At 36.8% G+C, this 15,998-nt stretch overlaps 1 protein-coding gene across 4 annotated transcripts in view; it reads right to left on the bottom strand.

The window, feature by feature from the left end:
- The window catches only part of RAB3C (RAB3C, member RAS oncogene family), a 368,220-nt gene that overhangs the window by 33,154 nt on the left and 319,068 nt on the right, over window positions 1-15,998 (bottom strand). For all 4 annotated transcript variants that reach the window (XM_053223209.1, XM_053223205.1, XM_027041571.2 and 1 more), the window contains one exon: window positions 12,062-12,186. In XM_053223209.1, coding sequence (XP_053079184.1) covers window positions 12,062-12,186 — 125 coding nt within the window. The remainder of the gene's footprint in view (window positions 1-12,061; window positions 12,187-15,998) is intronic.

Here is a 15,998-nt window from a genome sequence, read left to right as displayed (position 1 = left end):
CCTATTCACAATAGTGTCAGAAACAAAATGCTGAATAAACTTTACCAAGAAAGTGAAAGATCTGTAGAATGAAAACTACAAGAAGGTGCTAAAAGAAATCAAAGCAGGTACAAACAAATGGAAAGACATCCTATGTTCATAGATTGAAAGAATTTATATTCTTAAAATGGCCATAGCATCCAAAGCTATCTATAGATTCAGTGTAATTCCCATCAAAATAACAAAGACATTTTTTCACAGAAAAAAATCTAAAATTTGTCTGAAACTACAAAAGACCCTGAATAGCTATCACAATCCTCAGGAAAAAGAACAAAGCTTCGAGTTACCACAGGTCCAGATTTCAAACTATACTACAAAGCTACAGTAATAAAAAACAGTATCGCACTGACACAAAAGTAGACACATACACTAGCACTACAGAATAGAGATCCTGGAATAAAACCCTGCTTACATGGTCAATGAATATTCAATGAGGTAGCCAAGAACACTTGGTTGAGAAGGAATAATCTCTTCAACAGATTTGGACCCCTATCTTTAGACTACTCATAAAAATTAACTCAAAATGGATTAAAAGTTTAAACATTATACCTGCTACTAAAAAACTCCTAGAAGAAACATAGGGAAGAAATGCCTGGAACTTAGGCTAGGCAATGATTTTTTTTGGATATGACACCCAAAGTACAACCAACAAAAGCAAGATTCAACAAATGGTACTACATTGAACTTAAAAGCTTTTGCATAACAAAAGAAACCATTTACAAAATGAGAAGACAACCTATAGAAAGAATTATTTTGCAAACCATCTGTCAGATAAGGAACAAACATCTAAAATACATAAATAACTCACAATAAAAAAATCTAATAAATGGGCAGAAAATTAAATGGACATTTATCCAAAGAAGTCATTCAAATGGCAAACGGTATTATGAAAAGATGCTCAACACCTGTTATATAGATTATAATCAAGAAGATGAGATAACAAGGGCTGGCACAGATGTGGAAAAAAAGGGAGCCCTCACACAGTGTTAGTGAGAATGTAAATGACTCCTACCACTATGAAAAACATGAAGTTTCCTAAAAAATAATAGATGTATCATATGATCCAGCAATTCTACTTCTGGGTATATGCCCAATGGAAATGAAAACAGAATTTTAAGAAATATATGCACTCCATGTTTATTGTAGCATTCACAACTGCGAGATACAGAAACAAAGTGTCCATCAATGGATGAATGGATAAGGAAGTTGTGGTATATATACACACAATGGATATTATTCAGCCATGAGAAAGAAGGATATCCTGCCATTTGCAACAACATGGATGGTCACTGTACATATTATGCTAGGTGAGGTAAGTCAGATGAATTTAAGTGCTGCATGATATCAGTTATATGTGGAAATCTAAAAAGCCAAACTTGTGAAAACATATTAAGATGGTAGTTACTGGGGGATGGGGATTGGGTAACAGGAAAGATGTTGAAGGGTACAAACTTGCAATGGTTAGTAAATAAGCCCCAGAAATCTAATGCACAGCACAGTAAATATAGGTAACCATAGTGTACTGTAACTCTCAAACTTGATAAGAGACTAGAACGTAATTATTCCAAGTATTTTTTAAAATTTTGTTTAATGTTGATTTATTTTTGAGAGACAGAGTCCAGGTTGGGGAGGAACAGAGAGAGAAGGAGACACAGAATCTGAAGCAGGATCCAGGCTCTGAGCTGTCAGCACAGAGCCTGACATGGGGCTCAAACCATGAACTGTGAGATCATCACCTGAGCCAAAGTCCAACGTTTAACCAACTAAGCCACCCAGGTGCCCCTAATTATTCCAACTATTAAAAAGACTAATTATGTAAGGTGATAGAGGTGTTAATTATCATCATAATGGCATTCCTATTACAATACAATGTAATATAAACATATGAAATTAACATGTTTTACACCTTATATTTACACAATGTTATATGTTAAATATATTTCAATAAAAAACAAAAACCAAAATAAAGATTTGGTACTAATAAATATTTTAAATTATGATGTGTTATTGGACTAATACATTACAAAAGATGGGAAACAACTAAAAAATATGTGAATACTGATATACAAATAAATGTAAGTGTTAACATTTTCTTTCTGTACCCCAGCTGATCTTAAACATCTTAATTTTAGGAACACTGCCAGAGTAACTGGTCTAAAGTGAAATGTGATCTTGTCACCACATTGTTTAAAACATAGCACAGTTATTCAGAATTTATACGACAAAACTCACTTATTCAGCCCTACAAACAAGGCTCTTCATAATGTGCTAACTTTCCAAGCTTTAGATCTCTCCAGATCTGCTTCTTCTGCCTAGAAGGACAATCATCTGTTTGTCAACCTACTCAATCCTATTTATACTTTAAGGCTTAGTTCAAACATCATCTCCTCAATTCCACCATTCCCAGAGTCTTCAGAGAGGGAGTATCTACCTTACAAGCTCTTCTAACACTGAGTCAACATCTATATTATGGCAATATATATTGTCTTTTAAAAGTCTTTGTTTATGTGTCCCTCACTAGACTAGAATCTGCTTGGGAGGCTGGAGTTTGGTCATACTGTTGGTTTGGTTTCAGTGCTTGACCAGTGGGTGATGTTCAGTAATACTGAATGAGTGAATAAAATGCTGTAATGAATTCCCACTTACCCAACAAAGCATTTATCTCCTATCCCCCCTCCCCAAAGAAATAAATTCTTAATGTGACCCTACTACAGTTTAGGATGAGAATCTACAGCACATTTAGTTTAACTGCAATCCCAAGCAGATTTTGCTAAATTCTCACTGGACCCACTAATTATGCACTGTTCTATAACTTCACACTCCTCTTTTGAACAACAAAACCTTCTTAAAATGTTATAACTATGGGCCACAGGAGGCCAGACTACGGTGGCACATGAGGTGGGTCAGTAGGAAGCCAACTTTGTGGACTGGGTTCCTGAGGCAGAGAAGCATGGTTGCCAACCATGAAAAGCATCACTTGGCACAGCTTCCTTCTGCTAGCTCTGGAGTAATCTGTCGTGTGTGTGTGTGTGTGTGTGTGTGTGTGTGTGTGTGTGTGTGTGTGTTTGGTTTGTTGGTTTTCCCTGTACATCACTGGTCTCAATCATGACCATGTGTTAAAATAACCTGAGACTTAAATAAAGTATAGTTAGGTTCTGGGTCAAGATGGTAACACAGGTGAATACTGAACTCACCTCCCACAGACATAATGAATCTACAGCTACATATGGAACAATCCTCTGGAACAAAAATCTAAAAAGTAGCTGAGTGACTCCTACCCACTGGGTGAACAGGAAAATGGCCACATCAAAGTGGGTAGGAGAAGCTGGGGTACAATCTTGCCCTAAATTTAATTCCTGGCTTAGCAATCTACCATGAGGAAGGAACTCAAAACCCAAAGCTTCTCATTGAGGGGCACACGATTTAAACCCCACATATGGTATCAAAATTTTATGACCTGTGCCTGAGAGACAAGCCCTCCAGAATATTTGGCTTTGAAAATGAATGGGGCTTGCATCCATGGTACCTACAACATTGTAGTAAAGTGAGAAAAAGCTCTTAAAGGGCTTGCACACAGACCTACATCCCAGGGCCTAATGCAGAGATAGCCAATTGAGAGACACCCAAACTTTATATGAAAGAGGCTCATTGGCTAAACACGAAGGATCAGTCTGAGGGGTACTCATCTAATTTAACACACATCTAGAGGCCTTTTTTCAAAGAAGACATATGGAAGGCCAACAGACACATGAAAAGATGTGCATCACTAATCCCCAGGGAAATGCAAATCAAAACCACACTGAGGTATTACCTCACAGCTATCAGAATAGCTAGTATCAAAAAGACAAGAAATAACAAGTGTTGGCTAGGACAAGAAGAGAAGGCAACCTTAGGGTACTGTTGGTGGGAATGTAAACTGGTAGGGCCCCTATAGAAACAGTAATAAGGTTTCTCAAAAAACTAAAAACAGAAGTAGTGTGTGATACCTAATTCCACCTCTGGGTATTTATCCAAAGAAAACAAAAATACTAATTTGAAAAGATATATGCACCCCATGTTTATTGAAGCATTATTTATAATAGTTAAGATATGAAAGCAACTGTGTCCACTGACAAATGAATAAAGAAGATGTGGTATATATACAATGAAATATTACTCAGCCATAAAAAGTGCAATCTTGCCATTTGTCACAGTTTGGCTGGACCTAGGGGATATTATGCTAAGTGACATAAGTCAGTGAAATCACATATATGATTTCACTTATATGTGGAGCATAAAAAATAAAACAAGCAACAACAAAACAGAAACAGACAAATAAATATAGAGAATTGATGGCTGTAAGAGCTGGGAGGATGGGGAGAGGTGAAATACATGAAAGGGACTTAAAAAGTACAAACTTCCAGTTTTAAAATAAATTAATGATGGAATAAAAAAGTACAGCATAGGGAATAAAGTCAGTATTATTGTAATAACTTTATATGATGACAGATAATAACTACACTTACCATGGTGAGTATTTTGTAGTGTATGTAATTATGGAATCACTATGTTGCACACCTGAAATTAAGGTAATATTACATGTCAACTATACTTCAATTAAAAAAAAAATGAAGCACAAAGATACAGAGAATAGATTGATGGCTACCAAAGGCTCAGAGTCAGGGGTGGACAAAATGGGTGCAGGGGGACAAAATATAAAAATCTCCAGTAATACAATAAATCACTCACAGAAATATAATGTATAGCATGGCGACTTTAGTTAATGATACTGTATTATTTAAAACTTGTTTTGAGAGTAGATCTTACAAGTTCTCATCACAAGAAAAAAATTTCTAAGTATGGTAACAGAGGTTACCTCAAATTATTGTGATCATTTTGCAATATATATATATACATATATATATATGTATATATATATATACATATATATATATCATTATATTTTACTCCTGAAACTAATATGATGTTATATGTCAATTATACTTCAACAAAAATAATTTAAAAATACTTTGGGTCCCATTTTAGAGATTCTAACTAATTGGCCTGAATATGGCTCGAGTACTGGGATTTTTTTTCAGAATCCTTACTCTGGATCCAATCTTCCTTCTAGATTTATTTCCCTCTCCCTGCTTTGCTTTTATGTGACTTGAATGGCTGAGAAAGAAAGAGATCCTATCAGTGTTCTGAGGCCCACCTGTGACTTCTGAGTTAATTCATCTGTTATTCCCACTCTCAGAGCAGTCTGATATGGCTCAGGGCATAAAACCATCAAGATAATAGCACACTCTACAATTCTTTGATTTTTCATTATTTAGAAGAGAACTTCCTTAAGTGGTCTTGATTACAGATGCTCTAAATTGGTGTTCTAAAGGTACTAAGAAATTCTAAAGGTACTAAGAAAAAGAAAGCACAGAATGGTTAAAGAGTTTTCTAGTTTTAATTAACTAATAAACTAATTTTGGAGGAGACTCCAAAAGACTGGCATTTGTTGAAAAGAGAAGTTATGTATTTGGATAAGATTGCATTTAAGGGAATTTATCCTTAATTAATGATGTAGTCATTTTCTGGCATCTTCCACTAGAAGTCTGTAGATCACTGGAAGACTGTGGCATCCAAGAACAGAGTTTAAATAAACTTACTAGTTATACAGGAACTAATTTCCACCTGGACTGTAAAACAGAAAACTGAATTCAGTTAAGACGTATTCTGTACCTCAAAGTTGTACTAAGGGTACAATGACTCAGGAGTGAGTTTAGAGGTCAGGGAAGGTATAATGCTATTATTATAATTATGTCCAATGAAAAACATATGAAGAGAATCTGGCTGCTTAAGGTCAGACCACATGGATCCAAAAGTTCATGGTTTCCCAGGATAACATAATTTCACATTATAATCATTGCCTTGCTTTCTCTTCTCTGGGTTGGCAGCCAAAGACAAGGGTGGTTTGTGCTAAAAGATTCATAAGAGCAGAGCAGATTACATAAACCCGGAATAAGAATTCTCAAGTTAGGGACCCCAGGTTCAGCAGGAATCTGAAGAATAATCACTAAAACCCAAAAAGGCAGACTTTCCTGGGTGAGTTACAATGATGTTCCATTCATCTCAGTTAACTTGTCTCCACCAGTAATATCAAGGCATGTGAGGTAGTATGGTCAATGCGCCCAAATTTTTAACCTTGATAGGATAGAAATATCCACAGAGAGTCCAAACACTTTCAGACATAGCAAATCTGGCTGCCTTGATTTATCTAGATCTTTTAAGAAGTAATTATATATACTGTCTGTACTACAACAAGAAACAGTATAGTCTTTATGATGTGAAAGAGTATCCTTTTCTCTTTGTCTTTAATTTACGTCTTTCTGCCTCAACAGATTATTCCCTTGAAGGGATCAGTTAAGCTAGTCTTTATGGAATCAGTGTGCTTCATAGTATAGACAGAATGAGTTTTGTCGGTCTTCATATTCCTAAAACAGAAGCAACTATCGACTCATACAATTCCATGTCCCTCCTCCACCCTTCAAATTGCACTTGTTTTGATGTTTTCCAGCTGTTTATGTATTCAAGATATTAATTATATTTCTGATATACAGAACACATGTTCAGCTTCCTAACAGAAAAGATACATATTTTATGACTCCCTGATGTCACTGTCAGTGTTTAATAAATATTTGTGAGATGAATAACCAAAACAGAGTAACTCATTACACTGGTAAAATGGTAGGAAAATTATTTCAGATTGGAAAAGTGGCCAAGTGTTAACATATTTTATAGTTGTCAGAAATCCTCATGGGGTGTCTGTACTAGACAAGGGAAAATATACAGGGGAAGGTCTGGAATTTAGGAATGCATGCACATAATATCATGACAACTACTTGAATGCAGAGTAATAGGGAATAAGTATCTATTATTTGCTTTAGTAATAAATATTAATCCAAATTAGAAACATTTCAAAACTGGATCCTTACAAATTATTTATAAAAAATAATCACTTCTCTCAATTTTAAATTATCTTCAGTCTTTGTTTCTTTGACTACATTTTTGGCAAACTTCAGAATTTCTGTACTTTCTGCCCTGCCAGAGCTTATAAAAATAGTTCAAATATTCTTTCGTCTATAATTTCAAAGCAATACAAATCCCTTCCCCTCTATAAATTTATTTGTTCTTAGTTCTAGTTAAGTGACTTCCATTTTAGAAACAATTTATTTCTATTTTTTCAAACTTAAGTTTTACCTTCAAATTTTAAGTTATATTGTACATTTATTTAGATTATTGGCATATTATAAATGTTATTTAAACTAAATACAAATCTAAAACATTCCTATATATTGTTATAGTTACAAGCATCTGTAGTAAATGTTAAAAACATGCATTAGAAGAATAGGATCAGCTATAAGATACTGTAAAGCTCTAGGAGCAATTCTCTACTCTCTCCGAAAACTTGCCACTATCTAAGCCCTCATTCTAAAATGTGATTCTGTTGTGTGAAATTCAGAGGGTGCTTCTTAAAAATTTAGATTCTGGGCTTCCACTTTAGAAACTCTAATGCAACAGGCTTGAGAGGGTTGACAATGTGCACTTGAAAAAGAAGCTCAGACAATTTAGCTGCAGGTGATTAAAGGACCACCCTAAATAAGAAGCACAGCTATGGGGGTAGATAGAGGAATCTACAGCTCAAGGGAGCGGTCAGGGCTAGAACCAGATTTCATTGTCACTGTTGGTGGGAATGCAAGCTGATATAGCCACTGTGGAAGAAGTATGGTGGTTCCTCAAAAGTTAGAAATGCAACTTTTTTCTAGTAATTGCACTACTGGTGTTTACCTAAAAAATACAAAAACACTAAATCAAAGGCTTGTATTCCCTCTTATGTTTATAGCAGCATTTACAATAGCCAATTTTTTTAAGCATCCCAAATGTCTATCAATTGATGAATGGATAAAGAAGATGGGACACACACATACACACACACACACACACACACACACACACACACACATACACACAGGAATGTTATTCAGCCATGAAAAAGAATGAAATCTTGCCATTGGCAATGACATGGATGGAGCTAGAGTGTATTATGCTAAGTGAAGTAAGTCAGAGAACAAGAAATACCACGTGATTTCACTCACAGGTGGAATTTAAGAAATGAAACAAAATAGTGAAGAGAAAAAAGACAAACCAAGAAACCCATTCTTACTATAGAGAACAAACTGATGATTACTAGAAAGCAGGCAGGGAACAATGATACAGATGATGGGGTTAAGGAATGTACTTGTGATGAACCTGGGTAAGGTATGGAAGGGTTAAATCACTACATTGTATACCTAAACCTAATAAAACCCTGTGTGTTAACTCTACTGGAATTAAAATTAAAAAAAAAAAAGATTTGGTTTTCATGGTCTGTATGTCTAACCATGGAAGTGGATAGGAACATCTAAGGGAATATGGACATAATGAAGAATGGTGAGCCCAAGAAGGAAAGCCAAAGTGCAAGTAGCAGAAAGAGGAGGGGTCTTCCAAGAAAACAGAAAGTATGACTCGGGAGGGAGGAGAATGGAGGGCAACATGGGATGGAAGCAAAGAAGGCCAAGTTCTACAACGAGGGCATACCCAACAGGGCCAAGTGGAATAGTGAAGAAAGAGAAAGCCAGAAAAATGCTGTCTGTATACTTTATCTCAGGTACTACTATGTTTACTCCTGGAAGGGAGGGTATGGTATTCCTAACAGCTGACACACTGTAAACACTTAGTAGAGGTCTGGTGAACTAAACTGCATTAACAAGAGCAGCAGCCATACACAGATTTTAAATACCTTAGCTACAACTGAGTTCCTTCAAGTACCCTCATCAGGGTTAGCAAATGTTACGTGGGTTTAACTGTCCACAATGAAGAATTAATTGTAACCAGACTGATGGAAGAGTTATTTCCAACCATCCACCCAAATGTGGAAATGACAAGTAAAAAGAAGTGCCCGATCTCTGTGTCTATGTGAGAGTATCCTGGAGATTTACTAGTACTTTTTAAAAATAAAGCAAAAACCTTTAAAATAATTTAGATTGTGAGAGTGGTTTTATTTCCATACAAATGATCTCTCATGATCATTTGTCGAAGTGTGTGCAGTCATCAGAACAAGCCACATTAAAGGAGGTAAATGACTCTCTAAGAATGTACAAGTGTTGGTTGCTATGACAACTGATGGGTTATATTAAATAGCAAAAAAAAAAAGTCAATTAGAAACCATTTGCACAGGAGTGTAAAACATTTCTGCCTCACAATTTCAGGAACTTTCCTACATCTCTGTATTATATGAAAGGGGTTATGTTGATGCCAGTCATAGGCGTTCTAATAAAGGTCACCCTCTTGATGCATACCCATCATTATTTTTTTGTTTTAATGTTTATTTAGTTTGAGAGAGAGAGGGAGAAAATGCACACGAGTGGGGAAGGGGCAGAGAGATAGGGAGAGAGAGAAACCCAAGAAGACTCCACACTGTCAGTGCAGAGCCCTATGTGGGGCTTGATCTCAGAAACTGTGAGACTATGACCTAAGCCGGAATCCAGAATCAGATGCTTCAAGGGCTGAGCCACCCAGGCACCTTGCATTCCCATCATTCTAATGCTTCCTTCCATAACCTGCTCTTTGGAACACCCAAGTAAATTACACCCAAGTAATTTACTTTGGAACACCCAAGTAAATTACCCAGTAAAACTACTACTTTATTAGAGTAGTAAAGAATTTATGCAGTTACCAGGCTCTTTTGTACTCCTAACATTAAACAGTACTTGGCTTCAATATATTTTTGTTTGAACCAAACAATTTTCAGGTTAATATATAGAGGCACTTTCTATCTGTGGAGCAGTTCCCCTGCCTTCAATGTGGCATATGCCTGACAAGGAAGAAAATAAAGGGTGAGAAGAGAGGGTTTCAAGAAACCACCCTGCTAAGCCTCTCCTAGGTTTCCCTTCTCTCTTGGAGACCTCCTATTCTCCACCCCTAACTTCTTGAAGTGCTGAGGGGATTAAAGAGAGAGTGCCAAGTTTTCAGACTTAAGAAAAAAAAAAACACTGTTAAAGTGATAGAATGGGAGAGCCCCTCTGAATGAAATGATAAAGGCTCAAGAGCAACCACAGAGAGACAAGACGTCAGCTATGTGACTTTCTCCTGGGCAGCTCCACAAACATTGATAGAAGGATTCTTGTGGCCATTGGGTAATGGCCGTTAGGGCCACTGATGAGAGCACTGATCTCATGAAGAAATATTCAAGCTCTCAGACTGGATTGCTCATAGTTCTTTTATGAGATTACCACATGATAAAGTGACCCAATGAGACGCTCTCTGCTTTTCTAATCTGTGCCGCCCAGTATTAGCTGAATACTCCCAAAGCACCCCTTCATAGCAGTGCTTTTCAAATTGTAGGTTGAGGCCCATCACTAGGTCCTAAAATCAATAGTGGGTTGAGACCACTATTAAAAGATAAAAGGAGAAACAGAAGAGGATAGAAAAATATCAGAATGAATCTCATCTACTGAGGGTAAATATACTTTGTGAAACTTCTGTTTCATTCTTTCTCTGTACATACATATGCACTGGGTTGCTAGATTAAACATGTTTTTTACTGTAGGTACTGGCCAAAAAGGCTGGAGAGCCAGAGTCTACTAAGAATACCTCCAAGTTTTCTGTTGTGTAAGGAGGAAGAGGGAGAGGGGAAGGGGAAGGAAGAGGGAGAGGAATAATAAAAAAAAAATTCCAGCTCTTTTGCTCTAGGGCTTGAATTGTTTCCCAAATCCACTCTCCACTTCCATAATATTATGCTAGGTTCTAACTTTTTTACTCATTCTCCTCTAAATGTCTTTGCTCCATTGTGCCCTTTATTCATAACGTTTCCTCTCCCCTTTGTGGTTTTCATATTCTGTCCTCCTTTAGGGTCCATTCAGGCCTTATCTTGGCATTGAACCCATATGATCTCTATGTCCTCTCATCAATAATTTCTTTGTAGCTGTTCTGCTCAATTCCACACACTTTCTCTACAGGTGTCCTGTCTGCTTTGAGTTTTACCTGCCTGCTGTCCCACTTTGCTCCCATACCCCCTGGCACCCCTCTCCTGATCTGCCTCCTTCCCCCTGTTGCTTTCCCTTTGGTGTACACCTCCTAGTTAATTATCCTGTTTTTATTGTCTTGCTGTTTCTGCTTTTCTATGCGTATCTCCAGTTTTCCCACTTGACTGAAAGCAACTTGAGCCCAGGGACTGTGAATCATACAATTTTGTATTCCCTGTGCTATTTGGCATAGGGCAGGGCATATAACAGGTGCTCAGTATAAAATGCCTTGAGCTGAAAAATCAGTCACAAGTCCCTGCTGTGCACCAAAACTCTACCCTACTCACTCAAGTATTTTTCTCTCAAGACACACTGTTTTGTGTTTAAAATGGCTTTGCGACTTCTAAAGCTAGTATCTATTTTTTACCTTGGTTTTATCTACAAAAACTTGGTAAAGTAGGCCTGGGTCATGATACTCATTTTTGAGAGATGAGGACATGGAATCTCAAAGACATTTTTAACAGCAACAAGTTGTCAGCGATGTCCCCAGAACCACTATAGATAATATGACCTATTTGTGCTTCTGAACTCCTCAAGTAGAAACCTGACAATAATCACACATTATAATAAAGTACTCACTCAACACAAAATGTTGCATATGGAGGAAAAAAATAGCAACAAAAAAATAGCAGGCAAGGCTTAAACTGTGTTTCTCATGAAAAAGAATTTGAATACCTTGTACTAGATCAACATTCTGGCTATTTTGCTTTTGTTATTATGCTTGGATTCTAACAGTGCCAGAGAAAGTGGGAGGAGATCCACTTCTTACTTACCAAGGATATGTTGGTTTCCATTCAAAGTTGACAGTCTTTTCATTACACCCACCCTAGCAATTAGCGGTTACTCTGTGCAGTGTTACAAATAATTACCAACCTCTGGTGTGTGTGTGTGTGTGTGTGTGTGTGTGTGTGTGTGAATTTATCACTTACCAAGCTGTTCTCCTAAATGTTGGCCTCTCTCCGTTGAGATGACCCGCTCATCTTCCATGTCACATTTGTTCCCAACCAGGATAACCTGGGCATTATCCCAAGAGTATGTTTTAATTTGAGTTGACCTAAAAGAAAAAGAACAGGCAAAAAAAAAAAAAAAAAGATCAGAGGAGAGAACAACATAAAATGAAAGAGAAGGAATATGTCCTACAGATGAGGATAATAGCAAAATATGAAGCCCAAATGCCTGACATTTAGAATAAATTAGTTCAGGGCAATTTCACCTTTCAGATACTTAGAGACTGACTGAATCAAAAATCCAGGGAACAATGGTGTTGTATTAAGAATTCTGTTTTGGGGGTGCCTGGGTGTTTTAGTCACTTAAGTGTCTGACTCTTGATTTTGGCTCAGGTCTTGATCTTGTGGTTTGTGGGTTTGAGCCCCATGTCAGGCTCTGCACTGACAGTATGGAGCCTGCTTGGGATTTTCTCTCTCTGCCCCTCCCCTGCTCATGTGTGCTTTCTCTCTCTCAAAATACATAAACTTAAAATAATAATTCTGTTTTATTGGGTGGTATTAACATTACTACTATTTCTCCCTTCTACCTCTACCTTATGTAATATCTTTATACTCTGAGCAGCCAACCATCCTGGTTTGCTCACCATGTTCTCAGTTTTTGCAGTAAAAATCTCATGTTCCTAGAAACTCCTCAGTTCCAGGAAACCCAAGATGGTTGAGTCAGTCCATCACACGAAAAAAAGTCATTTTCCCTTATTACAACAATGTAAAGAGCTAGGACATTAGGGCCTAGGAAATATGGGGATAATGTTAATTTCTAAATCTTAAAAATTTTTTTTAATGTTTATTTATTTTTAAGAGAGAGAGAGAGAGAGAGACAGAGTGTGAGTGTGGGAGGGGCAGAGAGAGATGGGGACACAGAATCCAAAGCAGGCTCCAGGCTCTGAGTGGTCAGCACAGAGACAGACACAGTGCTCAAACTCAGGAGCTGTGAGATGGTGACCTGAGCTGAAGTCAGGTGCTCAGTCTACTGAGTCAATCAGGTGCCCCGATAATGTTAATTTTTAAAAGTGGATCCTAACAACTAATATACTCATGCTTTACATTTTACAGAGAAAAATTCCAGGTTAATATAAAAATTACAATATAATGGGCTGGTAGTTTAAGTTATAAGCAGGATATCCAGAATTCTGAATAAGTTTCTAGTATGGATCAGGATGAACACAGCCAACTTCTGATTTTCAAATTGAGATAGAATTGTGATAGTTCATATTTGCAGGTATAGTCCTAAATAGGTCAGATAAGTGACATGAATTTAATCCTCAGAATCAGAGGGATATTATTATCCTCCCCATTTTACCACTGAGATTATCCCAAGAACAGCCAGCTAGTCAAGTGTCAGATGAGGAAATCAAAACCAGGTTAGTATAGCTTTCAAGCCTATGCTCTTAAACATGTAACCATGCTACTTATTTTGAGAAGTGAAATTCTTGTGTGCTTGTTGTCATTTTAGAGAAAAAGATGAAAGGAAGCCACGTTCTTTACTCCTCCCTTTCTGCTGGTCATGTTTTTATTTGAGAACAACAATCTAAGATGTGGAAAAGACCTAGCACTCAGTGGGTGGTCAGGAAAGAGATACTAAAACACTGAAAAACAAACGATGAGAGTTTAAAAGAAGTTTAAAAGAAAGTAAAATGTCAAAAAGAAAAGCTTAGAAATGTTTCTGCTTAGCAACTGTCAAGTCTTGCAGGATTATTAAATAGGAAATGTGACAGTCTGTTCTCAACTTGTAAAGAAAGTAAAAGCAAATAGTAAACTCTAGCAGGTCGTCTTCCAGTGAGATGTGATCACTATTTCTCCCTTATGAGAATAATGATTAGAGCTACAAGGCAGACACTGTTTTATTTCAGAGCATTCCCCTGAACCAAGTACAAGTTTTCAAGTGAGATTAAAATGGCTGTGTCCCATGTGAACGTCTCAGAAGTTAAGTATATTTTATCAGAAAAATCTGGAGACATGACCTTTCTAATAGTGATACCTAAGTTAATAATCAATTCCCTGCTAGCAACAGGAGATTCAGCATGCATCTATAAACTGGGAAAATAAAAGCAAGCATTCAAAACTCTAATTTTCTCTCACCTCAACTTACGTTTGTGGTCTATGAAAAATGATAAATTCATAGTGAATTAAGGAGTAAAAACGCATGCTATATATGAACACACACGAAATTTCAAGGGCTAACATAGTTTTACAAAAAAAAATTCCAAAGGTTCTTTCAAAGGAACTCAAATCTAATTGGATTTCCTCAGGTATTTTTTAAGTTATCCCTCCACTCATATAGGTCTTATTGGTCAAGGCTTGGCCTTGGCTATGCCTGGAAAGGCTCAAGGGAGAGAGCCCTTATATGAACAGACAAGGTTATCCTGGCATACAGTTAGGAACCAAATAGAGAAAGTTATCCTGGCACATAGCTAGAAATCAAATAACTAGAATGAGGTTAGTGATAGGGGAGTCACAGGAGAGTGTCTTTTGGTAAGGACGGGGTTGAGGCTAGGATATAAAGGATATGGCTTTCTGAGTTTACAGGGGACAAATGCTCACTTGAAGAAATTTAGCACTCCTAACCTAGGCAAACATCCTCTGCAACCCTGTTTGCATAAACTTAACCAGGGTATACCTTTGTGAAGGTGAAGAAGAAACAACTTGGCTGATTTGTACTCTGAAGCCATGTTGATGGAATGTGTACTTGTATCATTCAACATGTATGAGTGTCTCATCTCTGCTGATTTAATAACCCATGGGGTCTTAGGCTACTGTGACAAGCTATACATTTATGCATACACAACATTTACCATTCCCTATTTGTAAAAACGTATTTATAGCCATAATTGTATCAAAACCATTCCCCTTCCCTTTTTTACTAATATTTTAATGTAACCTCCCCAATGTCCTAAGTTGTCAAGGGAATAATGTTATTTTTTTTTTAGTTACTAGGAAATTATTTAAAACCTTTATCTAAAAACCTTCAATAGCTGATAGAAACCATTTTCTTTTTTTAACCAATTAAAATTATGGTCTGGGGTATTTGTGCTCTGATGAACAGAAGATTTATTTGCCATCAGAACTGGTTAATCTTATCATTGGAATCAGGGGTACAAATACCCAACGTGTGGCTTTGGTTTGACTACTGTGGACTTACTGATGATGTCTACCACCAACAGAGTAGCTTTAGGCAAAGTCCAGTCACCAGCTAGAGGGGATCAGAATCATGCGGATTGATTTATGAATTACCACATATCATAGAATCCAAGGTGCTATGAATTATACAATGAAGATTTGATGGATGGCCAAGAACAAAAGTAAGTAGCAATGACACTATGACACAATGCTTTCACAATAGTCTTGCTAGACACATTTCTCATTCACATCAGCTTATTGCTCTGAAATTTCTTTTATGTATTCTGAGGATTTTAGCAATTTTCAGATCTTCAGTTACTTTCCTCAGTATATAATAATCATTCTATAACTATCTCAATACTAAAGTCAATGAACCCAACTGTTTGTTGTTAACTTTCCTTAAGTCCTGTAGCTTGTTGCTTTTCAAGAAAAAATGAAATGATGGTCATTACTCCAACATGAGCATTCACATTAAATTTATAGCCCTTTCTGCTACTCACTTGAGGTTATGACAATAAAAGCAGCTATGACTAAGTTAGCACATGTTGAGGCAATGAAATTCATCTTTGCTACTGTTGCACAGTGACTATAAGAAGCCACTGATTATAAGACATATTCCAATTTCAAAGATGTTAACGTACAAAAATTGTGTATTTTAGATTCTGTAAAATGCCTGACTTGCACTTATTTCATCAAGACATAATATGAATTAAGGTCAGAAGAATGTTGGGATGTTAATCCA

The sequence above is a fragment of the Acinonyx jubatus genome, chromosome A1, assembly GCF_027475565.1.
Source record: "Acinonyx jubatus isolate Ajub_Pintada_27869175 chromosome A1, VMU_Ajub_asm_v1.0, whole genome shotgun sequence".
Taxonomy (NCBI): Eukaryota; Metazoa; Chordata; class Mammalia; order Carnivora; family Felidae; genus Acinonyx; species Acinonyx jubatus.
The sequence above is the reverse complement of the archived record's forward strand: the minus strand, read 5'-3'. Positions and strand labels throughout refer to the sequence as shown.